The 25,242-nt window shown below is 48.8% G+C and overlaps 1 protein-coding gene across 1 annotated transcript; it reads left to right on the top strand.

Annotated features, from left to right (window-relative positions):
• Window positions 1–25,073, top strand: LOC115142477 (serine/threonine-protein kinase N1-like). The gene is made up of 23 exons (XM_065006240.1): window positions 1–300; window positions 7,299–7,493; window positions 7,751–7,856; window positions 8,024–8,172; window positions 8,518–8,638; window positions 11,006–11,151; window positions 14,794–15,007; window positions 15,392–15,592; window positions 15,716–15,825; window positions 16,158–16,301; window positions 16,440–16,515; window positions 16,791–16,920; window positions 17,136–17,220; window positions 17,543–17,612; window positions 17,872–17,954; window positions 18,062–18,153; window positions 18,316–18,492; window positions 21,746–21,808; window positions 21,895–21,971; window positions 22,153–22,295; window positions 22,536–22,643; window positions 22,889–22,969; window positions 23,111–25,073. Exons 1-23 carry the CDS (start codon window positions 229–231, stop codon window positions 23,312–23,314), a joined length of 2,847 nt encoding a protein of 948 aa, XP_064862312.1. The 5' UTR covers window positions 1–228; the 3' UTR covers window positions 23,315–25,073.
• Window positions 25,074–25,242: the final 169 nt, after the last annotated feature.

The raw sequence follows: 25,242 nt of genomic DNA, 5'->3' as shown, positions 1-25,242 counted from the left end.
TGTCTCTCTTTTTTTCTTTCTGTCCGTCTCTCGCCTCGCGTTCTACTCTCGTCTCTCGACCAGGCAGCCTTTTGCCTCTAGTTCCCCTGTAGTTTCCTTTTTCTCTCTCTTCCCTTTTGAAGAGGGACGTTGGCGGTGGATTTGAGCAGGGAGAGATAAAGCAGTGCTCTAGGGGGGAGACTTTCAGAGAGAGCGCTAAGGAAGGGAGGCCGCAAGAGAAGGAGGGTGATGGCGAGCGAAGAGGCGATGGGGGAGAGCCCGGGGGAGCGGTCGGAAGACAGCGGTCACCCTGACACAGCGGTAGGGTTCAAAGGGCGTGTATTTACTGTACTGTACTGTCAGTGTGTGTTGCTGTAGTCAGTCGTTGTGCCTTCTTTCCCATGGTGTGTGTTTGTGTGTGTGTGTGTGTCCAATATGTGTGTTTCATTTTGTGTCTTGGTACATTCAATTCACAAGTGTCTGTATTTTTGAGTTTCTGGGTCTGTTTTGTTTATGTCAGTTCGCCTTATAGGCAGCTGTCTACTTCCTTTATTGTCTTCTTGCTATTCTTCCCCTCCACATCCACTTCTCATAATGTTTTTAAATTGCTTTCTGTTTTCTGTCTCTAGCTGACTGACAAGGATATTTCTCCTCTTGTCTGGGTCTCCCTCCTCTCCTCTTTGTCCTCCTGGCTTCATTTGTTTTGTCCTCAGTCCGTCTCGTTCTCTCCTCCCTCGCTCTCTCTCTCTCTCTCTCTTTGTCACACGGGCCCAGCTGTGCATCATCTGCCTCTCTTCCCCCTCTTCCTGTCCCCCTCGTGCTGTTTCTCTTTGTTTGTGTTGGCTTTCCACTTCCCCTCTCTCTTTCACTCCCCATGCTCCCTCTCTTGCTCGTCCTGGCTCCCTCTCTTTCTCTTGCATTCTGTGTTCCCTCTGTCTCCCCTGCCTATCCTAGAATATTTTATCTTCCTACTCTCGCTCTCCCACTGTCTCTACTAGTCCGGCCGCCTTTCTCTCTATTCATCTCTCTCCCTTCATCTCTCTCGTTCTCTCTCTCTCGCTCTCTCTCTCGCTCTCTCTCTCTCTCGCTCTCTCTCTCTCATTACTGCAGGGCTGGAGCCACTGAGAGACATACGGGCAGTAAAGCTGCAGGTGTGCGCTCTCGTTCTCTTTTTCGCTCCCGCGCCCTGCCTCCCTCTCTCTCCCGCTCTCTCTCCAAGCTCTGGGGATGACATGCTCTTTCTACTTGTTTTCCCTGTCTCTCATCATCTCCTCCGTCTGCCTTCTCATCCAGTTTATATGTGGTAACTGGTTATTCCCTGCTGTTGCAAGTAGGCGAACAGAGAAATGTGACCATGTTCCACTTGATGAGAGGGAACGTTGATTAGACCAACTAAGTTAGTACAGAAAACCTATTTCAAAAAGCAGCCATTGTACCTGCATGCGCGCACACATTTTGTGTATACGTGCCTGTGTGTGTGTGTGTTCACCAGCCATGGCCCCATACATAGTGCGTGTGGGAGATGGTGTGTGTGTTTATACGCTGTGTAGACTGCCAAGAAGTGGGAGCACAGAGAGAGAAACCGTCTGTTTACCTCATGAGGGGCCCTGTGCTCTAACTGTGTACTGACTGTACTGTCTCCCTCATCAAGACACAGAACACACTCCCTCTGGATGTAACACACACACACACACAGTCACACACACACTCCTGTCAAAGAGACTCTGGGTACCGTAAAGACAGGTGTAATAAATATCTGCTCTTTATTTGGGACCGGTAACCAGGACACACACACACTGTCAGTGCCTCTGCTTTGGCGTATTGAAGATTTTCACCGAAGTTTGTGTATGTCTGGTGACCCAAGACGACTTCCCAAGATGGACGACCTGTGAGCTCCGTTACGTCACAATGGAATGGAGTCGCGGCGGAGTGTCAATGGTTCACGGCGGTCTATCTGGGTTCTCTTACCGCCACTGGCCTCTCTCTCACACACACACACACACACACACACACACACACACACACACACACACACACACACACACACACACACACAGAAAGCTGACTCACTCACACCAAAATCCCCTCCCTTGGCCTGACTTAAACTCTCCACATCACTGCAGGTCTCCGGAGTGTGTCGACACGCATGACCCATTGCCAGGGTATTGTTATTGTAGAGGGTGTGATCGGTGTTCTGACTGGACTCGTGCTTCATCCCCTGTCGTGTGTGTGTGTGTGTGCGTGTAGCGCCAGTGGCTGTAAGAGAACCCAGATACTGTCGCCCACGGCGGTCTATCTCGTGCCAGTAGTGTGTGTGTGTGACTGTATCTGTGTTCAAATCGTTATCTCGGAGCAGGAAACTCCGGCAGACTGTTTTCCATCGTGAGCTCATGATATTCTAATGCAATCTGACCATGTTCTCTTCTTCTCTTCAGTTCCCTCTCTTCTCTCTCTCCTCCGCTGGTCTTATTGAATTAGCCACTGTTAGCGTATAGCTAATGGCACCACGATCTATTGAATTAGCCTCTGTTAGCGTATAGCTAATGGCACCACGATCTATTGAATTAGCCTCTGTTAGCGTATAGCTAATGGCACCACGATCTATTGAATTAGCCTCTGTTAGCGTATAGCTAATGGCACCACGATCTATTGAATTAGCCTCTGTTAGCGTACAGCTAATGGCACCACGATCTATTGAATTAGCCTCTGTTAGCGTATAGCTAATGGCACCACGATCTATTGAATTAGCCTCTGTTAGCGTATAGCTAATGGCACCACGATCTATTGAATTAGCCTCTGTTAGCGTATAGCTAATGGCACCACGATCTATTGAATTAGCCAGCCATTATCTCTATGCACTTATCGGTACTTACTGCGTTGGGGATTCCAACCAGACGGCTATGTATTACACGTTGGTGCAGTTGTGTGAAAGTCCTAGTGGGTCTAGGAGCAGCTGGACAACTTGCCGTGTTGACAGTGATATAGGCCTAATTCAATTGCCATTTAATTGGAGCTCTGGTGGTGCAGACACTGATCTAAGGTCAGTTTTGTGTTTTCCCCGCTAATGGTCAAGGCCAGGATTTGGACCTAGCTGATCCTAGATCTGTGGCGAAGGGCCACTTTTACCCGCAGTAGCCTCACACACTGACACTTCCTCTATCGGGGTTACTATCTTTTCTGTTCATCTTCAACCCCCACACTCTCTATCAAATCATACTTTATTTGTCGCATGCACCGAATACAACAAGTGTAGGCCTTACCGTGAAATGCTTACTTACAAGCCCTTAACCAACAGTGCGAGTTAAGAAAATATTTACCAACTAATCAACCTTGGCCTTCCTGAGCGAAGGGCCAGCTCAGCTAACCTGGGTACTGGACTCTTTCTACATTCAACAACACTAGTTACATCACTGCCTTGTCAGTTGCCACACTGATGTGCTTAGACAACAACAAACTAAAGCAGAAACAGACTGGCAGCACGGCTCCAGTTCAGACATCCTGTCTACCAGACTCTTTCTGTGTTCAACAACATCGCCTTGCCAGCACACAAGGCGACACCAAGCTCCTGAAGCAGAAACAGACGGGTTCAGTTCAGGCGTCCTCTAGGCCTATGATGTGGTAGAAGTAGAACACAACAAAGCAGCACAGTCAGGCTCAAACCCCCAGTCAACTCAACACCCACGGCCTTCTACACTACAGTACAGTGTATCCCTAACCAGGCTAACAGTACAGTGCAGGGAGTGCACCAGCCAGTCTGCAGAGCGAGAGTTTCTCTCGCCTCGCTCTCCTCCTCCATGCTTTACAGACACAGCAGCAAACTTTGTCATCTTTAATTCAGGTCGCGGCGGGCCTGAAGACCTTGCAAGCCTCCCACCCACTCAGTCTGGGCCTGGAGCACCTCCCCAGGGTCCTAGAGTCGCGCTAACTGCTAGCATTAGCCTCTCCTATCATATTAGATGGATGTTGGGACTAGCTAGCCGTTAGCCCCAGGGTTCTAGAGTGGGTTCCCTAGGAACCACAGGCAGGGAGTGCTAAAGGCTAACCTTATGTTAGCCGCTCCTATCATATCATATGGATGTTGGCGCTAGCTAGCCATTAGCCCCATGGTTCTGGAGTGAGTTCACTAGGAACCACAGGCAGGGAGTGCTAAAGGCTAACCTTATGTTAGCCGCTCCTATCATATCAGATGGATGTTGGCGCTAGCTAGACGTTAGCCTCTTCCTGTAATACCAGTTGGATGAGGCATTAGCTAAACATTGGTCTCTGGATGAGGCGCTTGCTAACCGTTAACCTCTATTTTTCCTCCTTTCCTGTAATGTGAGCTGACAGCCTGGGCAAGGATGCTCTCTACTCTGCTCTGTTTCTCCTCCCTCTTGTTAAAGAGTAGCGGTTAGCTTTTAGTGGCCACGGTACTCCGTCCTGTGCACATTATGAGCTCAGAGGAAGTCAAAGGTCAAAATGGCTCATCCTCCCATACTCATTTGACTGGCCCCATTCCAGTAGTTTTGAAGTGTGTCCTTCCATCCTTCCTTGAGGTAATCACTAATCACGGCTGTAACACGTTTTGATTGGTGAAAGCAAAGGGTTCACAGCTTTCCCACTCTCAGCCATGTCTATTAGTAGCTAGGTTTCTATCCAAATTGAAACATTTTTTTTATGAGAATATTGTAAAATCTGCATAAAGAAAATATTTTTCCCACCAGTTGTGTTTCCAGCAAACTGACTTGTGGCAGTTACTAATCAGTGCGTGATGAAGTAGTGCACACGCAATTTACTTTTTCGCTTAAGTTTTCGTGTACCGAATAAATATCGAATTATCAAATCAAACTGTAGTTGTCAAATGCGCCAAATGCAACGGGTACAGAAAGACCTTACAGTGAAATGCTTACTTTACAAGCCCTTAACCAACAAAGCAGTTTTAAGAAAAATAGCTCAAATAAATAAGAAATAAAGTCACAAATAATTAAAGAACAGCAGTAAAATAATAATAGCAAGGCTATATACAGGGGGTACCGGTACAGAGTCGATGTGTAGGGGCACCGGTTAGTCGAGGTAATTGAGGTTATGTATACATGTGGGTAGAGTTATTAAAGTGGCTTATGCATAGATAATAACAGAGCGTAGCGTAAGGGGGGGGGGGGGGGCAATGCAAGTAGTCTGGGTAGCCATTTGATTAGATGTTCAGTAGTCTTATGGCTGGGGGATTGAAGCTGTTTAGAAGCCTCTTGGACCGAGACTTGGCGCTCTGGTACCGCTTGCCGTGCGGTAGCAGGGGGAACAGTCTATGACTAGGGTGGCTGAAGTCTTTGACAATTTTTTGGGCCTTCCTCTGACACCGCCTGGTATAGAGGTCCTGGATGGCAGGAAGCTTGGCCCCAGTGATGTACTGGGCCGTCACACTACCCTCTGTAGTGCCTTGCCATTAGCCCCAGGCCGAGCAGTTGTCATACCAGGCAGTGATGCAACCAGTCAGGATGCTCTCTATGGTGCAGCTGTAGAACCTTTTGAGGATCTGAGGACCCATGCCACATCTTTTCAGTCTCCTGAGGGCAATAGGCTTTGTCGTGCCCTCTTCACGACTGTCTTGGTGTGTTTGGACCATGTTAGTAAGTCGCTCTGGATAAGAGCGTCTGCTAAATGACTTAAATGTAATGTAAATGTAGTTTGTTGGTGATGTGGACGCCAAGGAACTTGAAGCTCTCAACCTGCTCCACTGCAGCCCCGTCGATGAGAATGGGGGCGTGCTCGGTCCTCCTTTTCCAGGAGTCCACAATCATCTCCTTTGTCTTGATCACGTTGAGGGAGAGGTTGTTGTCCGGGCACCACACGGCCAGGTCTCTGACCTCCTCCCTATAGGCTGTCTCTGCGTTGTCGGTGATCAGGCCTACCACTGTTGTGTCATGGGCAAACTTAATGATGGTGTTGGAGTCGTGCCTGGCCGTGCAGTCAGTGTGTTTGCATTGCATTTTCAACTGTAGTTTTGCTGTTGCGTTAAATAGCGAACGTGCCTACTCTGGTCTTGGTACGTGTGATCTAACCAACAGCTGGCAGATACCGTGCAGTAGGCTACACAATGAGATTAATGGATAAGCGCAATAATGTTTTTATTTGTCAAAATGGCAGTCAAACATCGATCATCATGTCACCAGAATAAGACCCTCGGCATTTATTGGAAAGGAGCATCAAGCTCGTACCGTGCACTTTCACCCCCCTGTGGAGTTCATAACATATTTCATCTGTAGCCTAATTTAAACTGCATGGTTTCTCGAGTCGTAGTGGGAGGACCACACAACATGTCATCGCGTGACTCCAAGTTCACTTCGATATGATGGTTATTTGTCAGTATTTGCACATAAAGGCTTTTCCACCACCATTCCTCGCATAATACATTTTACCGACACAAAACGATCCCACCATGTCGAACGGACAGATTATCCATCGGCATTTATAAAATTGTACCGACACTTCCTGTTTCCATCACAGCTGTTGAGGTTTATTTTTAATTTTTTTTTATACGCTATGACTTGACTCACAGAAAAGCAGTGGATGGAAACGTGGTTAGTCATTTACTTCAAAGACAGGACGAAAGGATGCTTTTTTAGTATGTTTGGAACGCGGCCCTCTCTCGTTCTCTCCCTGATAGCAGAGCAACACAGGCAGGAAACAGGAAGGGCCTGAGCTGGTGTGGGACGGATATCCTGTCCCCCTCTAACGTTACTCCTCTACAACCCCGACTATCTTTTCCTTTCTGTTTCTCTACTCCAACTCAATGAGCCTCGGTGTGGTTTTAGCCAGCGGTGTTGTCAGAGGTTCTCTGTCGCTGTGGTCTGGCGGTTGTAATTTGAAGGTGAAAGGGGACTATGTGTTGGCATGGCGATGGGCTGTTTGAGGACGACGACAGCCAGGAGGTGATGTGTTGTTTTTGTATTGTTTACGGTTTTGGGGGGTGGGGGCTGCTATTTCCTATAGCAGTGATTCATTCAGTCTCCCGCTGGTCCCCTGATTGTTTTGGCTGGTTTGCTGGCTGACTTTCTCCCTGAGGGATTTGCAGCTTGTGGTAACCACTGTGCCTCTGACTGTACAGTCAAGCTCCAATTTAGAGCTCAGAACATTGGCAATTTCAGGGGGGACTGTGGACCGGAGAGATGTGACGTCTTGAGCGTTGTCGCTAGCTATCGGCCTCCTGAAATATGTATTTAGCCTGCATTTGAGTTTTCTACAAACACATGCTAACATTTGTTCTATCCTCTCTTTCCCACTTCCTTCCTCTCCCTCCTTCTGTCTTCTGTTGCTCCCTTTCCCCTCTTCCCCCTGTCCAGAGTGACCCAGGTGGGCTGTCCGTCTTAGAGCAGCTGGGTCTGGACCAGAGCTCGGACTTCTCAGACACTGCGGTGCAGCAGCGTCTTGATGAGCAGAGGGAGAGGATCCGCAGGGAGATCAGGAAGGAGCTGAAGATCAAGGAGGGGGCTGACAACCTCCGCAGGGCCACCACCGATAAGAGGAATGCCTCCCAGGTAGGCTAGGTTTCCTCCCCTTACACTCGTACTATAAGTCTCCCCCTTCTTACAATGTAATTGAATCGTTTTATAATAGTTTCATTGTGTTTATTGGGTCTCATCAAATAAAGCGTAGGGCGTTACATGTAAGTTAACATAGTGACACAGCACAACACAAGGCATTACACATTCACTGACAAGCATTGATGTAAAGTGCTACGAGCATTGGAAAGTTGCAATGTAAATGTCATTTGTTGTTGTGTGTTATTCACTAGGTGGATTCCCAACTACGCAGCTCCAACCGCAAGCTGGAAGACCTGCATGCTCAGCTGCAGGAGCTGGACGCTCACATCATGGTCAAGGGAGGAGATGACAACAAGGGTATGTTTTTAGACGATTCCATTTACACTTATGTGTCGCCCCCTTGCGTAGTCATAGCCGTGCAAGTATGAAAAGGGAGATTTTTTTTGGTTGTCGTGATAGATTGATCCTCAAGGTATTGCGTTGGTATTGCGATGACAACATGTATCTGACCTTTGACCCCCCAGATGACCCACCCCAGTCCCCGGGGGCGGAGAGCCGCTCGTCAGCAAGCCAGGACCGCATTGCCGCCCTGGAGAGACAGCTCAACATCGAGCTCAAGGTCAAACAGGGAGCCGAGAACATGATTCCCATCTACGCCAACGGATCCACCAAGGTACTGTCTCTAACCAGCCATCTGCTGATTCATCCCCTCTGTACTTACCACACCTCTTTCCTCCCTCCCCCATCTGCTGATTGTCCTTGTCTCCTGTCACCTCAGGTCTTTTTTCTATGTCCTCCCCGCTTAAATGCATTGCTTCTCCTTAATCTACAGCGATCTGAAAACACAGGAACCGGGAAAAGCAACATGGTGGATTCATACCAGGATTTAGCATATGTATACCACATCAGTGCAGATGCAGAAAAGAAAAGAAAGCAATTCAGACTTGAGGTGATTCATCACATCTTCTACTTCCTGACATGTGACCCGGGTCTTCCTGTGTCTTTCTCCTCCAATCAGGACAAGAAGATGCTGCAGACGGCACAGCAGATGCTGCAGGACAGCAAGACCAAGATCGATATCATCCGCATGCAGATCCGCAAGAACGTGCAGGCCACAGAGCACACCGAGGACACACAGGGTAGGACAGTGTATACTTACCTGTCTGTGTGTCCGTCTGTCTGGGCGGCCCTCTCTCTGTGTGTCCGTCTGTCTGGGCGGCCCTCTCTCTGTGTGTCCGTCTGTCTGGGCGGCCCTCTCTCTGTGTGTCCGTCTGTCTGGGCGGCCCTCTCTCTGTGTGTCCGTCTGTCTGGGCGGCCCTCTCTCTGTGTGTCCGTCTGTCTGGGCGGCCCTCTCTCTGTGTGTCCGTCTGTCTGGGCGGCCCTCTCGCTGTTTTTCTGTGTCTCTGTCCATTTATTTTGTCTCATTTGCAGGTCAATACTTTGCCAGTGTCCAACTGTCTGCCTGCAAAATGTAACTGTCTATTTTGGACTGTGGCGATATAATCTGTCTCGGAGGTACAGGTTTTGCCTGTTAGGCTGGAAGGTTGCCAGCACATTTCACCTTACCTCAATCCGTCAAATGGCAGCTCAGTCAAATGGCCATCAATACTGCCCAGCTCTAACCTCTCCCCATGTACAGTATAGTCATCTACCTCCCCCTGAGTGTCTGTCCAGACTGAGACGAGGCTAACAGTAAACAGATCAATACTCTACAGCCTCAGGGACTGTCTGGATGCTTCTCTCCTGGAGTGAGGAGGGCAGCCAGACTCATTGACATCCCGCGTGTGTGTCTGTCTCTCGCCTTTTCAAAGCTGTGGGCTCAGTAGAAACTTGAGAGGACACGCATACAAACACTTTTGCGCACAAACACTGACTCTCAAAGTACAAGCACACACACGCACACACACACACACACACACACATGCACTCATCGTGCGTTATGAGTTAGCAGGCGATCAATGAATCTCAATTGCAGAAGGGCACGTGAATGGGCCTTTATGGGCCCTCCATCCTCAGGAAACAGCTAATGGGGTCATCTGGAGAAGAGAGGGATTGATGGAGGTCAAGAGAGGTAGATGGAGGGAAAGGAGTAAGGAGGGGAGAGGAACTGAAAGCTATTTGGAGGGACTTTAAGGATCATGTGTTCCTATGGGCAGGCGTTTTCTGGTGTACCCAACAGACCTCTGGCTAGTGAGGATAGTGTATTCCCTATGGAATATGTCTTCCAGGCTTTTTCCTCGTCGCTGGTCAGAAGCACTTCTTCAACTTTCAAATGTAGACATATGTGACGAGGGATCCTTGTTAAAATGTAGCAGGGTGAATGTGGGGTCGAGGATGGGATTTTCACCCTAAGTGGCTTTAGTGGTTACTTAGCCAACGACTTCCACTTCCACACACACACTTGCAGAAACAGACCCCCATCACACACTCATCTAAAGGTAAACACATACTCACGTAAAGGTAAATACACACTCCCTCTGTATTTACACAAATGCGCACCCGCCCGCGCGCACACACACACACCCCCCCCCCCCCCTTACGGTCAGACAGAAGGGTCTCTGGCACCCAGCCGAAGACCGTATTAGGAGATAAAGGAATTCAACCACATACCCACCTTTCTCTTCTGTGTCTGCCTCTCTCTCTCTCTCTCTCTCTCTCTCTCTCTCTGTCTCTCTCTCTCTGTCCTTCCACCCCCTCTCTCTCTCTGTCCTTCCACCCCCTCTCTCTCTCTCTCTCTCTCTGTCCTTCCACCCCCTCGCTCTCTCTCTCTCTCTCTGTCCTTCCACCCCCTCGCTCTCTCTCTGTCCTTCCACCCCCTCGCTCTCTCGGTTTCTCTCTCTTCCTTCCCCCCTCTCTCTCTTCCCACCCACCTCTCACGCTCTCCTTCGCTCTCTATCTCCATCGCACCCTTCTCTCTCTCTGTCTCTGTTTCTCTCTCCCCCTCTCTTCCCTCTCACATAAGCACAGTGTACACTCTAAACCTATACAGAACATCCAAAAAGGTTTTGTCCTCGACAATATTCCAACACACATTGATGAAATGTCTCAACCCCATCTGCTCTTCCGCAGTCTGAATAAAAAGGAAGTGTCATCTTGAGTTTATGTCCCAGTACTCCTGGAGAGGAGCCATATTTTCCCTGTCTCTTTTAACACATCACCAGTGACGGGTGAAAGCAGAATGGTAGAAGGACCGCTCCAGTCTAGTCCGTTCACCTGTCAAGTCAGGTCAGATTCGGGGTTGTGACAGAAAGCATAAAGAAGAGTTCCCTAAACTACACTGACCATCTTCCTCTCAGGGATAGAGTTTTCCTGATAAATAAAACATTCCAGATCATTTTTTAATTAGTATTTTTTTACCTCAAGAGTATATCAGAAACTCCTAGACTATTATTGAAGTTAACCTATGTTAACATTATGCATTAAACGCATACGTCGAAGTCTACTCACTCCTTATATGCGCTTTTCACTCATCCCTTCTCTCTCTCTCTCTCTCCCCCCTCCTCCAGGTAACCAGGACGTGTGTGGTGTGGAGCTGCGTATTGAGGAGCTGAGGCACCACTACAGGGTAGAACACGCTGTGGCAGAGGGAGCTAAGAATGTCCTCCGACTACTGGGGGCCAGCAAGGTCCAGGATAAGAAGACCCTGTCAGAGGTACACACCACATGCATGTGTAGACAAACACAGAACACGAACACACACCACAGAACTCATTGCGTGCAAACTCACTCTACATGGATGCATATGAATCCATATGTAACCGATGTGAAATGGCTAGCTAGTTATCGGTGGTGCGCGCTAATAGCGTTTCAATCGGGTGACGTCACTCGCTCTGAGACCTTGAAGTAGTTGTTCCTCTTGTCCTGCAAGGGCAAGAGAGATGGGTAGATGGGTAACGATGCTTCGTGGGTGGCAGTTGTTGATGTGTGCAGAGGGTCCTTGGTTCGAGCCCAGGTAGGGGTGAGGAGAGGAACGGAAGCTATACTGTTACACATACATACAGTACATAATTAGTGTCTGAACACTGAACACACTTACAACCCCATTCTAAGGAAGACCACCAAAAATTCTGAAATGTTCATCCCTAACTACAACATTTTCAGACAAGATAGAATGGCCAAAGGGGGCGGTGTTGCAATCTACTGCAAAGATAGCCTGCAGAGTTCTGTCCTACTATCCAGGTCTGTACCCAAACAATTTGAACTTCTACTTTTAAAATTCCACTTCTCTAAAAACAAGTCTCTCACCGTTGCCGCCTTCTATAGACCACCCTCTGCTCCCAGCTGTGCTCTGGACACCATATGTGAATTGATTGCCCCCCGTCTATCTTCAGAGCTCGTGTTGCTAGGCGACCTAAACTGGAACATGCTTAACACCCCAGCTATCCTACAATCTAAGCTTGATGCCCTCTATCTCACACAAATTATCAATGAACCTACCAGGTACCACCCCAAAGCCGTAAACACGGGCACCCTCATAGATATCATCCTAACCAACTTGCCCTCTAAATACACCTCTGCTGTTTTCAACCAAGATCTCAGCGATCACTGCTTCATTGCCTGCATCCGTAATGGATCAGCAGTCAAACGACCTCCACTCATCACTGTCAAATGCTCCTTGAAACACTTCCGCAAGCAGGCCTTTCTAATCGACCTGGCCCGGGTATCCAGGAAGGATATTGATCTCATCCCGTCAGTAGAGGATGCCTGTTTTTTTTGTTTTTTTTTACGCCTTCCTCGCCATCTTAATTAAGCATGCCCCATTCAATAAATTTAGAACCAGGAACAGATATAGCCCTTGGTTCTCTCCAGACCTGACTGCCCTTAACCAACACAAAAACATCCTATGGCGTTCTGCATTAGCATCGAACAGCCCCCGTGCTATGCAACTTTTCAGGGAAGCTAGAAACCAATATACACAAGCAGTTAGAAAAGCCAAGGCTAGCTTTTTCAAGCAGAAATTTGCTTCCTGCAACACAAACTCTAAAAAGTTATGGGACACTGTAAAGTCCTTGGAGAATAAGAACACCTCCTCCCAGCTGCCCACTGCACTGAAGATAGGAAACACTGTCACCACCGATAAATCCACTATAATTGAGAATTTCAATAAGCATTTTTCTACGGCTGGCCATGCTTTCCACCTGGCTACCCCTACCCCGGTCAACAGCACTGCACCTCCCACAGCAACTCGCCCAAGCCTTCCCCATTTCTCCTTCTCCCAAATCCAGTCAGCTGATGTTCTGAAAGAGCAGCAAAATCTGGACCCCTAGAAATCAGCCGGGCTAGATAATCTGGACCCTTTCTTTCTGAAGTTATCTGCCGAAATTGTTGCCACCCCTATTACTAGCCTGTTCAACCTCTCTTTGTGTCGTCTGAGATTCCTAAAGATTGGGGACACTCTTGACCCAAACTGCTACAGACCTATATCTATACTACCCTGTCCTTTCTAAGGTCTTTGAAAGCCAAGTCAACAAACGGATACCGACCATTTCGAATCACACCATACCTTCTCCGCTATGCAATCTGGTTTCAGAGCTGGTCATGGGTGCACCTCAGCCACGCTTAAGGTCCTAAATGATATCTTAACCGCCATCGATAAGAAACAATACTGTGCAGCCGCATTCATTGACCTGGCCAAGGCTTTCGACACTGTCAATCACCACATCCTCATCGGCAGACTCGACAGCCTTGGTTTCTCAAATGATTGCCTCGCCTTGTACACCAACTACTTCTCTGATAGAGTTCAGTGTGTCAAATCAGAGGGTCTGTTGTCCAGGCCTCTCTATGGGGGTGCCACAGGGTTCAATTCTTGGACCGACTCTCTTCTCTGTATACATCAATGATGTCGCTCTTGCTGCTGGTGAGTCTGATCCACCTCTACGCAGACAACACCATTCTGTATACTTCTGGCCCTTCTTTGGACACTGTGTTAACAACCCTCCCGGCGAGCTTCAATGCCATACAACTCTCCTTCCGTGGCCTCCAATTGCTCTTAAATGCTAGTAAAACTAAATGCATGCTCTTCAACCGATCGCTGCATCCACCTGCCCGCCTGTCCAACATCACTACTCTGGACGGCTCTGACTTAGAATATGTGGACAACTACAAATACCTAGGTGTCTGGTTAGACTGTAAACTCTCCTTCCAGACTCACATCAAATATATCCAATCCAAAGTTAAATCTAGAATTGTCACTTACAAAATAGCCTCCAATACCCTACTCAATAAATTGGATGCAGTCTATCACAGTGCCATCCGTTTTGTCACCAAAGTCCCATATACTACCCACCACTGCGACCTGTACGCTCTCCTTGGTTGGCCCTCGCTTCATACTTGTTGCCAAACCCACTGGCTCCAGGTCATCTACAAGACCCTGCTAGGTAAAGTCCCCCCTTATCTCAGCTCGCTGGTCACCATAGCAGCACCCACCTGTAGCACGCGCTCCAGCAGGAATATCTCTCTGGTCACCCCCAAAACCAATTCTTCCTTTGGCCGCCTCTCCTTCCAGTTCTCTGCTGCCAATGACTGGAACGAACTACAAAAATCTCTGAAACTGGAAACACTTATCTCCCTTATCTTTAAGCACCAGCTTCCAGAGCAGTTCACAGATTACTGCACCTGTACATAGCCCATCTATAATTTAGCCCAAACAACTACCTCTTTCCCTACTTTATTTATTTTGCTCCTTTGCACCCCATTATTTCTAACTCTACTTTGCACATTCTTCCACTGCAAATCAACCATTCCAGTGTTTACTTGCTATATTGTATTTACTTTGCCACCATGGCCTTTTTTTGCCTTTACCTCCCTTATCTCACCTCACTTGCTCACATTGTATATAGACTTATTTTTCTACTGTATTATTGACTGAATGTTTGTTTTACTCCATGTGTAACTCTGTTGTTGTATGTGTCGAACTGCTTTGCTTTATCTTGGCCAGGTCGCAATTGTAAATGAGAACTTGTTCTCAACTTGCCTACCTGGTTAAATAAAGGTTAAATAAAATAAATGAAAAGATTCTCCAGGGTTGTGTTCATTGGGTACAAACAGGTGAGAATGTGTCCGTACAGAATCTGAAAATACACCTTCTTTTGAAGTTCATTGAAACTTTTTCATGCCTACCGAGCTCGACCCTGGTTTGGTCTTTAGGGTCTCAGCCCTATCCTTCCAAATCCCTGAATCTCTCTACCTCCAGGCACAGTGTCATTTGTAAACCCACACTTCTATACAGTACACACACTTCCTGGTCTATTTTCGGGCATCTCACCCCACTTCCGCCCCCTCTCATTTCCTCCAGGCCCAGTGTCGTCTGAGCGAGGCGTCCCAGCGGTTGGACCTCCTGAGGGACTCTCTGGACCAGCGTCTGGCCGACCTGCCGGAGGACCACCCCAAGGCCTGCCTCATCAGGGAGGAACTGGTCCTGGCCTCCTCCCCGGCCTTCAGCTCCCGCCACAGTGCCCCCTACCTTCACAACCAGTACAGCACCCTCAGCAAGCCCTCCCCGCTCACTGGTGAGAGACACTGGTCTAAACGTGTCAATAGGATAGGACTGCACACAACACTCAATAGTATCCGTCACATTCAACCGTCTACGAATATAATATACCATTTAGCAGACGCTTTTGTCCAAAGTGACTTACAGCCATGCGTGCATACATTTGACATACTGTACATTCACACTCGTTCTGTTTCGCTGGCATCATGCCCTGGCTTATGGATTCTTCTTGATGGTGGACTATTGACAGTGGTTTCATAGCGGTTAGCTTCACCATGGCATTTCAAACTAAACATGGACAGGGGCATCTTTACGTCACGCGGTGAAGCGCTTGCTTTAGGTCCAGATAGTGGCGTCTCGGGAGCATGCTTACTCTCTCTCTCCCCCCCGGTGTCTTCAGGTACTCTCCAGGTGCAGCTGCTGGGCTGTGTGGGGTTGTTGGAGGTGGTCCCGGGGCGCAGTAAGGGCACGGCGGTCATGCTGCCCTGCTACAGCCCCGGGGAGGGACGCTCCTTCATGAACCGCAGCAGCAAGAGCAACCTGTACGGACGCAGCGGGAGCGTCAGCGGCAAGACTCCCAGCAAGACCGACGAACTCTCCTGTGAGTGGCTCGGGTAGAGTGTGTGTGTCAAATGAACCATACCGTTACCATGAATTGGGCTGTTAAATGGATATTTGTGTGAAGGTGTGTTTGTGTAATAAATGTGTGTGTGTGTGTTTGTAGTGGAGGTGAGTGCGGTGCTGAAGATGGATAACTCAGTGGTGGGTCAGACAGCCTGGAAGAGTGTAGGGGAGCAGGCCTGGGACCAGACCTTCACTGTGGAGCTGGAGAGGGTGAGCGGTCTCACACACACACGTACACACACACAGACAATATTATGCATTCAAATACGCTTACACAAGTACAAATGTCCTCTCTCTCACACACACACACACACGCACGCACGTACTCACTCATACACTCACAAAAGAAACAAGTCTTCACACACTCTCTCTCTCACACACACACACACACACACACACACACACACACACACACACACACATAAAGGGACCAAACCTCTTCACACAGTCTTGCTCCTACACTAGTCAGCTCTTTGAAGAGGTATCATGTGTCTGTGTGTATCTTAGTTGGAACCTGTTACGTGTGTGTGTGTGTGTTCCAGTCCAGGGAGATGGAGATAGCAGTGTACTGGAGGGACTACCGCTCGCTGTGCGCTCTCAAGTACCTGAAGCTGGAGGACTTCCTGGACAACCAGAAACACAGAGTTCAGCTGGAACTGGAGCCTCAGGGGCTGCTTCTGGCTGAGGTAGGTTTCAACACACACACACACACACACACACACTGTAAACTTGACACCATTAAAGAAGTGTCAAAACTGTGTTTGGTAAATGAGTTGATCGATCCATTATATAGAGGGCAGTTGTGACGTGTGTGATTTGTTCAGGTGATATTCTTCAACCCGGTGATTGAGAGAGTCCCACGCCTTCAGAGACAGAAGAAGGTCTTCTCCAAACAGCACGGTGAGAGAGGGCAGGGAGAAATCCAGAACCTACTGCTACAGTGGATATCTTACAACAGTATTTCCCACAGAGCTAGAATGAGATTGTATTTCTATGGCGTTTTTATTATGATGATAACGGGAGGGTTGACCTCACCACAGCACCTCCTTGTGGTCATAACAGATTTAACCGCATGGTGTCTTTTGAAAATGGTGTGTTTGCTGCTGTGTCCAGCTGGATTTATATATTGTGTGTGTGTGTGTGTGTGTTTGAACTGTTCCGGTGTGTGTTTGCAGGCAAGGCTTTCCTGAGAGCTCGTCAGATGAATGTTGACATCGGGACCTGGGTCCGACTCTTGAGGAACGCTATCCCCACCGTCAACAACACCGGAACCTACAGCCCCAATGCACACAACCTCAACTCTGGGTATTACACACACACACACACACACACACACGACTTGGTGCGTGGCCCACGCAAGCAACTTGTACCCAAGTATCTACTCCTCAAATTCATCCCTGTAAGTTATTGAATGAACTCCACGTAGCATGCTGTGCACTCTGGACCCTGTCGCTAACCACCCATGTCTGTATGTGTGTGTGTGTTTGCGTATACGTGTGTGTGTTTGCACGTGTTTACAGGGAGATCTCAGTGGAGAAACTAAATCTGGACAGTGACTCTCCAGTCAGACATGATTACAGGAGAGACTCTGATAATAACACCCCGGTGAGAGAGGGACAGGAAGACGAGAAACCCAATAAGAGAATAGCAAAATACAACATGAGATGAACCTCACACACTCACCCACTTCATTTACCTCTCTCTCTCACTCCTGGCTTTGCTTCCTCCCTCCGTCTCTCTGTCCTCTTCCTCCCTCCGTCTCTCTGTCCTCTTCCTCCCTCCGTCTCTCTGTCCTCTTCCTCCCCCCGTCTCTCTGTCCTCTTCCTCCCCCCGTCTCTCTGTCCTCTTCCTCCCCCCGTCTCTCTGTCCTCTTCCTCCCTCCGTCTCTCTGTCGTCTTCTTCTCCCTCTGTTCTCTTTTTTTCTCAGGAGCGGTTGTCAGTGATTGAGCCCTTCTCTCCCCCAGACCTCACCCCTGATCGCCCTGCCCAAACCCCCCTCTGAGCAGGTGTGCACCCACACTCGTTCCCGTGGACGCGCTCACTATGCGGACACACAAATGGTCATATATGTACACCTACGCACACGAGGGTTTCACACACACAACAATGTTATATTGGCGGCCACCAGTGACCAAGTGCCTTCCAGGCACCTCCGTTAACCTATGAACTGTTGAAATGCAGTACACACCTCTGGCCATGCTGGACCAGTCACTGTGTTTACTGTGGAGATATGATTTATTGTGGTAATGTGTCTCTCTCTCTACAGTGAACATAAGAAGCTCCTGTGCCTCCAGGACTTCAGGCTGATCGCCGTGCTGGGCCGGGGACACTTTGGAAAGGTACGCGTTTCTAACCTCCCTCTGGCCTTCAAGTCCAAATAAACACTTTGATTTAGTCTGAAATGTGACCCTTGAACCCTGTCTGTTTTACCTGTCCTCTCTCTTAGGTGCTGCTGTCAGAGTATAAGAAGACAGGAAGTATATACGCCATCAAGGCCCTGAAGAAAGGAGATATTGTTGCACGGGACGAGGTGGAGAGGTACGTGTGTGTGTGTGTGTGTGGACCTTTCATTTATACATTTACAAACTTGTTTTTACATGACTGCAACAATTTGTCATCACACAAGGCTTGAAGTTGAACTCTGAAAGCACAGATCTCATGTTCACCACCTCCACTGTTGTTTTTCTCCTCTCCCTCCAGTCTGATGTGTGAGAAGCGTATCTTTGAGACGGTGAACGTCTCCCACCACCCCTTCCTGGTCAACCTGTTTGCGTGTTTCCAGACCCCGGAACACGTGTGCTTCGTCATGGAGTACACGGCTGGTGGTGACCTCATGATGCACATCCACGCTGATGTCTTCACTGAACCACGGGCTGTGTACGTAGTGTGTGTGTGTGTGTGTGTGTGTGTGTGTGTACGTAGTCCCAGAGTGTGTGTGTGTACGTAGTCCCAGAGTGTGTGTTTGTACCTAGTCCCAGAGTGTGTGTGTGTGCAGTCCTTGTGTGTGTGTGTGTGTGCGCAGTCCCTGTGTGTGTGAGTGCGCAGTCCCTGTGTGTGTGTGTGTGTGCGCAGTCCCTGTGTGTGTGCAGTCCCTGTGTGTGTGCAGTCCCTGTGTGTGTGTGTGTGCAGTCCCTGTGTGTGTGTGTGTGCAGTCCCTGTGTGTGTGTGTGCAGTCCCTGTGTGTGTGTGCAGTCCCTGTGTGTGTGTGTGCAGTCCCTGTGTGTGTGTGTGCAGTCCCTGTGTGTGTGTGCAGTCCCAGTGTGTGTGTGTGTGTGCAGTCCCAGTGTGTGTGTGTGTGTGTGCAGTCCCTGTGTGTGTGTGTGTGTGTGTGTGTGCAGTCCCAGTGTGTGTGTGTGCAGTCCCAGTGTGTGTGTGTGTGTGTGCAGTCCCAGTGTGTGTGTGTGTGTGTGCAGTCCCTGTGTGTGTGTGTGTGTGCAGTCCCTGTGTGTGTGCAGTCCCTGTGTGTGTCTGTGTGTGTGCAGTCCCTGTGTGTGTCTGTGTGTGTGCAGTCCCTGTGTGTGTGTGCAGTCCCAGTGTGTGTGTGTGTGTGCAGTCCCAGTGTGTGTGCAGTCCCAGTGTGTGTGTGTGTGTGTGCAGTCCCAGTGTGTGTGTGTGTGTGTGTGTGTGCAGTCCCAGTGTGTGTGTGTGTGTGTGTGCAGTCCCAGTGTGTGTGTGTGTGCAGTCCCAGTGTGTGTGTGTGTGTGCAGTCCCAGTGTGTGTGTGTGTGTGCAGTCCCAGTGTGTGTGCAGTCCCAGTGTGTGTGCAGTCCCAGTGTGTGTGTGTGTGCAGTCCCAGTGTGTGTGTGTGTGTGTGCAGTCCCAGTGTGTGTGTGTGTGCAGTCCCAGTGTGTGTGTGTGTGCAGTCCCAGTGTGTGGGTGTGTGTGTGCAGTCCCAGTGTGTGGGTGTGTGTGTGCAGTCCCAGTGTGTGGGTGTGTGTGTGTAGTCCCAGTGTGTGTGTGTGTGTGTGTGTGTGTGCAGTCCCAGTGTGTGTGTGTGTGCAGTCCCAGTGTGTGTGTGCAGTCCCAGTGTGTGTGTGCAGTCCCAGTGTGTGTGTGTGTGTGCAGTCCCAGTGTGTACGTAGTCCCAGAGTGTGTGTACCTAGTCCCAGAGTGTGTGTGTGTGCAGTCCCAGTGTGTGTGTGTGTCCCTGTGTGTGTGTGCAGTCCCAGTGTGTGTGTCCCTGTGTGTGTGTGTGTGTGTGTGCAGTCCCTGTGTGTGTGCAGTCCCTGTGTGTGTGTGTGTGTGCAGTCCCTGTGTGTGTGTGTGCAGTCCCTGTGTGTGTGTGTGTGCAGTCCCTGTGTGTGTGTGTGTGCAGTCCCTGTGTGTGTGTGTGTGTGTGTGCAGTCCCTGTGTGTGTGTGCAGTCCCTGTGTGTGTGTGTGTCCCTGTGTGTGTGTGCAGTCCCAGTGTGTGTGTGTGTGTGTGCAGTCCCAGTGTGTGTGTGTGTGTGTGCAGTCCCAGTGTGTGTGTGTGCAGTCCCAGTGTGTGTGTGTGTGTGTGTGTGTGTGCAGTCCCAGTGTGTGTGTGTGCAGTCCCAGTGTGTGTGTGTGCAGTCCCAGTGTGTGTGTGTGCAGTCCCAGTGTGTGTGTGTGTGTGTGTGTGTGCAGTCCCAGTGTGTGTGTGTGTGTGTGTGTGTGCAGTCCCTGTGTGTGTGTGTGTGTGTGTGTGCAGTCCCTGTGTGTGTGCAGTCCCTGTGTGTGTCTGTGTGTGTGCAGTCCCTGTGTGTGTCTGTGTGTGTGCAGTCCCTGTGTGTGTGTGCAGTCCCAGTGTGTGTGTGTGTGTGCAGTCCCAGTGTGTGTGTGTGTGCAGTCCCAGTGTGTGTGTGTGTGCAGTCCCAGTGTGTGTGTGTGTGTGTGTGCAGTCCCAGTGTGTGTGTGTGTGTGCAGTCCCAGTGTGTGTGTGTGTGCAGTCCCAGTGTGTGTGTGTGTGTGCAGTCCCAGTGTGTGTGTGCAGTCCCAGTGTGTGTGTGTGTGTGCAGTCCCAGTGTGTGTGCAGTCCCAGTGTGTGTGTGTGTGCAGTCCCAGTGTGTGTGTGTGTGTGCAGTCCCAGTGTGTGTGTGTGTGCAGTCCCAGTGTGTGTGTGTGTGCAGTCCCAGTGTGTGGGTGTGTGTGTGCAGTCCCAGTGTGTGGGTGTGTGTGTGCAGTCCCAGTGTGTGGGTGTGTGTGTGCAGTCCCAGTGTGTGGGTGTGTGTGTGTAGTCCCAGTGTGTGTGTGTGTGCAGTCCCAGTGTGTGTGTGCAGTCCCAGTGTGTGTGTGTGCAGTCCCAGTGTGTGTGTGTGTGTGTGCAGTCCCTGTGTGTGTGCAGTCCCAGTGTGTGTGTGTGTGCAGTCCCAGTGTGTGGGTGTGTGTGTGCAGTCCCAGTGTGTGGGTGTGTGTGTGCAGTCCCAGTGTGTGGGTGTGTGTGTGTAGTCCCAGTGTGTGTGTGTGTGTGTAGTCCCAGTGTGTGTGTGTGTGTGCAGTCCCAGTGTGTGTGTGTACGTAGTCCCAGAGTGTGTGTGTGTATGTATGTGTGTACGTAGTCCCAGAGTGTGTGTGTGTGTGTAGTCCCAGAGTGTGTGCGTACGTAGTCCCAAAGTGTGTGTGTGTGTGCGTAGTCCCAGAGTGTGTGTATGTGTGTACATAGTCCCAGAGTGTGTGTGTACGTAGTCCCAGAGTGTGTGTGTACGTAGTCCCAGAGTGTGTGTGTACGTAGTCCCAGAGTGTGTGTGTGCGTAGTCCCAGAGTGTGTGTGTGTATGTATGTATGTGTGTGCATAGTTCGTGTGTGTGTGTAGTCCCAGAGTGTGTGTACGTAGTCCCAGAGTGTGTGTGTACGTAGTCCCAGAGTGTGTGTGTACGTAGTCCCAGAGTGTGTGTACGTAGTCCCAGAGTGTGTATGTACGTAGTCCCAGAGTGTGTGTGTACGTAGTCTCAGAGTGTGTGTGTTTGTGTGTATGTAGTCTCAGAGTGTGTGTGTTTGTGTGTATGTAGTCTCAGAGTGTGTGTGTTTGTGTGTATGTAGTCTCAGAGTGTGTGTGTTTGTGTGTATGTAGTCTCAGAGTGTGTGTGTTTGTGTGTATGTAGTCCCAGTGTGTGTGTGTGTGTACTCCACTTTTTTGAATAGGTGTCTTACATGTTTCTGTCTCTGTTGACAGGTTCTATTCAGCCTGTGTGGTTCTGGGGCTGCAGTTTCTCCATGACCACAAGATTGTGTACCGGTGAGTCAACGACACACATCTACTCTCTTCGCGTTCCATCCAAGTCCATGACGTCTGTAACATTTCCTATGTCCTCCCTCCTCCAGAGACCTTAAACTAGACAACTTACTGCTGGATACAGACGGATATGTAAAGATTGCCGACTTTGGACTCTGTAAGGAAGGTGGGTGGTCAGAAGTTTGTTGAATCTTTACACTTCTATGACGCGTACGTCTGGATACCTAGTGTGTGTGTGTGTGTGTGTGAACACTCATGTGAGTGCGAGTTTTGTGTGTGCCCGACCTGCGTGCGTCTCTTCCTGCCTGCATGCTTAACACTGTGTAATAACATCTCCCCCTCTATAGGGATGGGCTATGGGGACAGGACCAGTACGTTCTGTGGTACTCCAGAGTTCCTGGCCCCTGAGGTCCTAACCGACACCTCTTACACCAGAGCAGTGGACTGGTGGGGCCTGGGGGTCCTCATCTATGAGATGCTGGTGGGAGAGGTGAGACGTCATTGAAGAGTTGGACAAAATATAGATATGGGAGGACAGAAGATATCTGTCCACTCTTTATTTGAGTAGACATATTCAATGTACATCACTTGGTAGCAGTATACCGTGAACAGAAATGTGTCGATTCACATCAAAAAAAATCTCCTTGGGTTTGGTTTGTGTCTATATTGTGAGGTCTGGTATTTATAAATGGGTTTCCCACTCAATTGTCGGAGTGTATTTCTCTGCTAGTCGCCCTTCCCTGGTGACGATGAGGAGGAGGTGTTTGACAGCATCGTGAATGACGAGGTCCGCTACCCACGATTCCTCTCCACAGAGGCCATCGCCATCATGAGGAGGGTATGTGACCACACACATAGGTCCATGGTCTGTGGCACATCACAGATTTGTCCGTTTAATGATGCTAATGTTGTAGTCCTTGTCTCTTTAATTCATGATTTTGTTTACCTGGGAACAGCAGTTCTGATAAGACTCTCCCTCCCAATAACCCCCATAATTCTCTCATTAGCAAGTTTAGTATAACAGCTGGTAATTTGACTTCTATAACGGCTATCAATATTCGTGTGTGTGTGTGTCATGAACAGCTGTTGAGGAGGAACCCAGAGAGAAGACTAGGCTCTGGTGAGAAAGATGCTGATGAGATAAAGAAACAGCCTTTCTTCCGGGTGAGTCAGAAATCCATGACACCATATTCATCTATTTCCATTTCTCTTCATCCCACACTTGTTGTTTTTGCAGGAACATATTTTTCCACCGTGATGTTGCTTTTTGTTAACCCTGTTTTTTTCTCTCTCTCTCTCCTCCAGGGTCTGGATTGGGAGGCCCTGTTACAGAGGAAGCTGCCCCCTCCCTTCGTTCCCTCCATCAAGGGCCGAGAGGACGTCAGCAACTTTGACGAGGAGTTCACCGCCGAGCCTCCCGCCCTGACACCGCCGCGCGAGCCCCGCACGCTCTCCCGCAAGGACCAGGACAGCTTCTGCGACTTCGACTACGTCTCCGACCTCTGCTAGGGGTCGAGAGGTTGTGACCTCTATCACATCATCATCATATGAGGGTCATGGGGTCACGGCAGTCTGCAAGGGTGGTCTGCATCCACCACACTGTGAATGTGATATGAGAAACGGAGAAGGGTCGGTCTGTAGTGTAGTCTACGTCTGTGTGGGAGGTATGAACTAGAGGAGATTAATGCAGACCCAGGCCAAGACTCTGTGACTGTGTTTTTTTTTTTACACAGCAGCAGCATCTCACACAACTGTGAGAAGGGGCCCGTCAAGAGAACTGGTGGTTGATGGGAAATGAAGTTCTGTTACAATGAGACTCTGTTTTCCAAAGGAAAAGAAGACAGAAAAAAAGAAACTGTGATGCCCGCTAAGCTTGTGCCACCTCCTCCCTATCTAGAACACTCCAATGGCTGTGTCCTTACAAGAACTTGTCATAACATGTGTAACTTCTACTACACAGTCAACCCCTTTTAACTTTGCCTTCCAGTTCCATCCTCCTTTGTGCCAGTGTTGTAGTCTGCTCTGAGATCTGAGGATCTCCATGTAACGTTCAGGGTTGGGATCCATACCATTTCAATTCAGGAAGTCAATTGGAATTTCAGTTTATTTCCTGAATTGAATTGAAATGGAATGGACCCCAACCCTGGTTCCTTCATACTGTGACAAAACACAAATAATATTTGGGAGAGAGTTTGGTGGGGTGGGTGCATGGCTTGAAATGATGCCTTAAATTTCTACTGTGATCTATAGAAATGCATTTCATTTTGTTATGTTGTGGTCCTTGGTAACTAACTGTGGTCCTTGGTATGCAATGAGGGTGATAATGTTTTACATTAATGCTAAGAGGAGACAAGGAAGTACCTCCATCTGCCTATCAAAATGATTGCTTGGAGGAAGTTGAATCAACAGTGTGTAGAATCATCTATATATATGTACTCTGCATTGTTACAACGTTGTGAACAATCACCCATCAAGTTACCCATTGCTAGTCTTGTGTCAACAGAAGGGGTAAAGAACCACTGCTTGGAGGAACGGTCAATTGTGATCCAACCAGATCACTAGTCCATTCACAATGGGCAATTGTTGCCCTTTTAACATTCTTTCAAATGTTCTGATTTGAGTTATTATGGGGGGTCGGGTCAACGACGACAGTGCTTTTGGTTCTGTTTTTGGTTGATAATGAGGTCGTTGAGAAAAGCAACAGAGAGGGTTATTGAATTTATCCTGTTGCCTTTTAATTGGTCCAGTCTGTGAATTTTATATAAGGGTGTGTCATGTGGCAGTCTACACCTGTGCCATTTGGTCATATCTGAACACACAAAAGAAAGGCTGAAGGATGCATGTCTCGTTCCAAACATGTAAATATTCACCCAAACGAACACACACAGAGACTTTAATGCTCAAGACACTCAAATTCAATCAGTGGCATGAAGCGGAAACACATCCAAGCAATGAATCAGGCTCAGGCTTCTCCAGGTTGAAGTGACCATTAGGAACAGGTCTAGGATCAGTTTATTCCAACCTCCAACCACTAGGAAAAGAAAACTGACCTTAGATCAGAACTTAGAGGCAGCTTCATCCTCCAACTACCGTACATGCTCATCTGCAGGAGTCAATAGAAAATGAACTTGACCTCCCTTGTCTCTGTGTATGGGGTGTGTTGTGAATCATGTTTGTCTGGCTGCAGACTCTACTTATCTTGTGTACGACTATAGAAAAGGAAGTGAAAGTATGAGATGAGTTATTTATAAAGAAAATCTGTTGGGAACACTTGTGTATACGGTTTACTGTGTTTGATTGGGTGTCTCATCAGACCATTCTCTGTCACCTCCCTGCAATTAATGCAATGCTCTATCTTCACAAGTAAGATGGTCATAAAACAAAGGTCATTTTTAGACACGATTTTACCATGTGAACTCGTGAAGAATGTCCTGAAA

The sequence above is a fragment of the Oncorhynchus nerka genome, linkage group LG21, assembly GCF_034236695.1.
Source record: "Oncorhynchus nerka isolate Pitt River linkage group LG21, Oner_Uvic_2.0, whole genome shotgun sequence".
Classification (NCBI taxonomy): Eukaryota; Metazoa; Chordata; class Actinopteri; order Salmoniformes; family Salmonidae; genus Oncorhynchus; species Oncorhynchus nerka.
The sequence above is the reverse complement of the archived record's forward strand: the minus strand, read 5'-3'. Positions and strand labels throughout refer to the sequence as shown.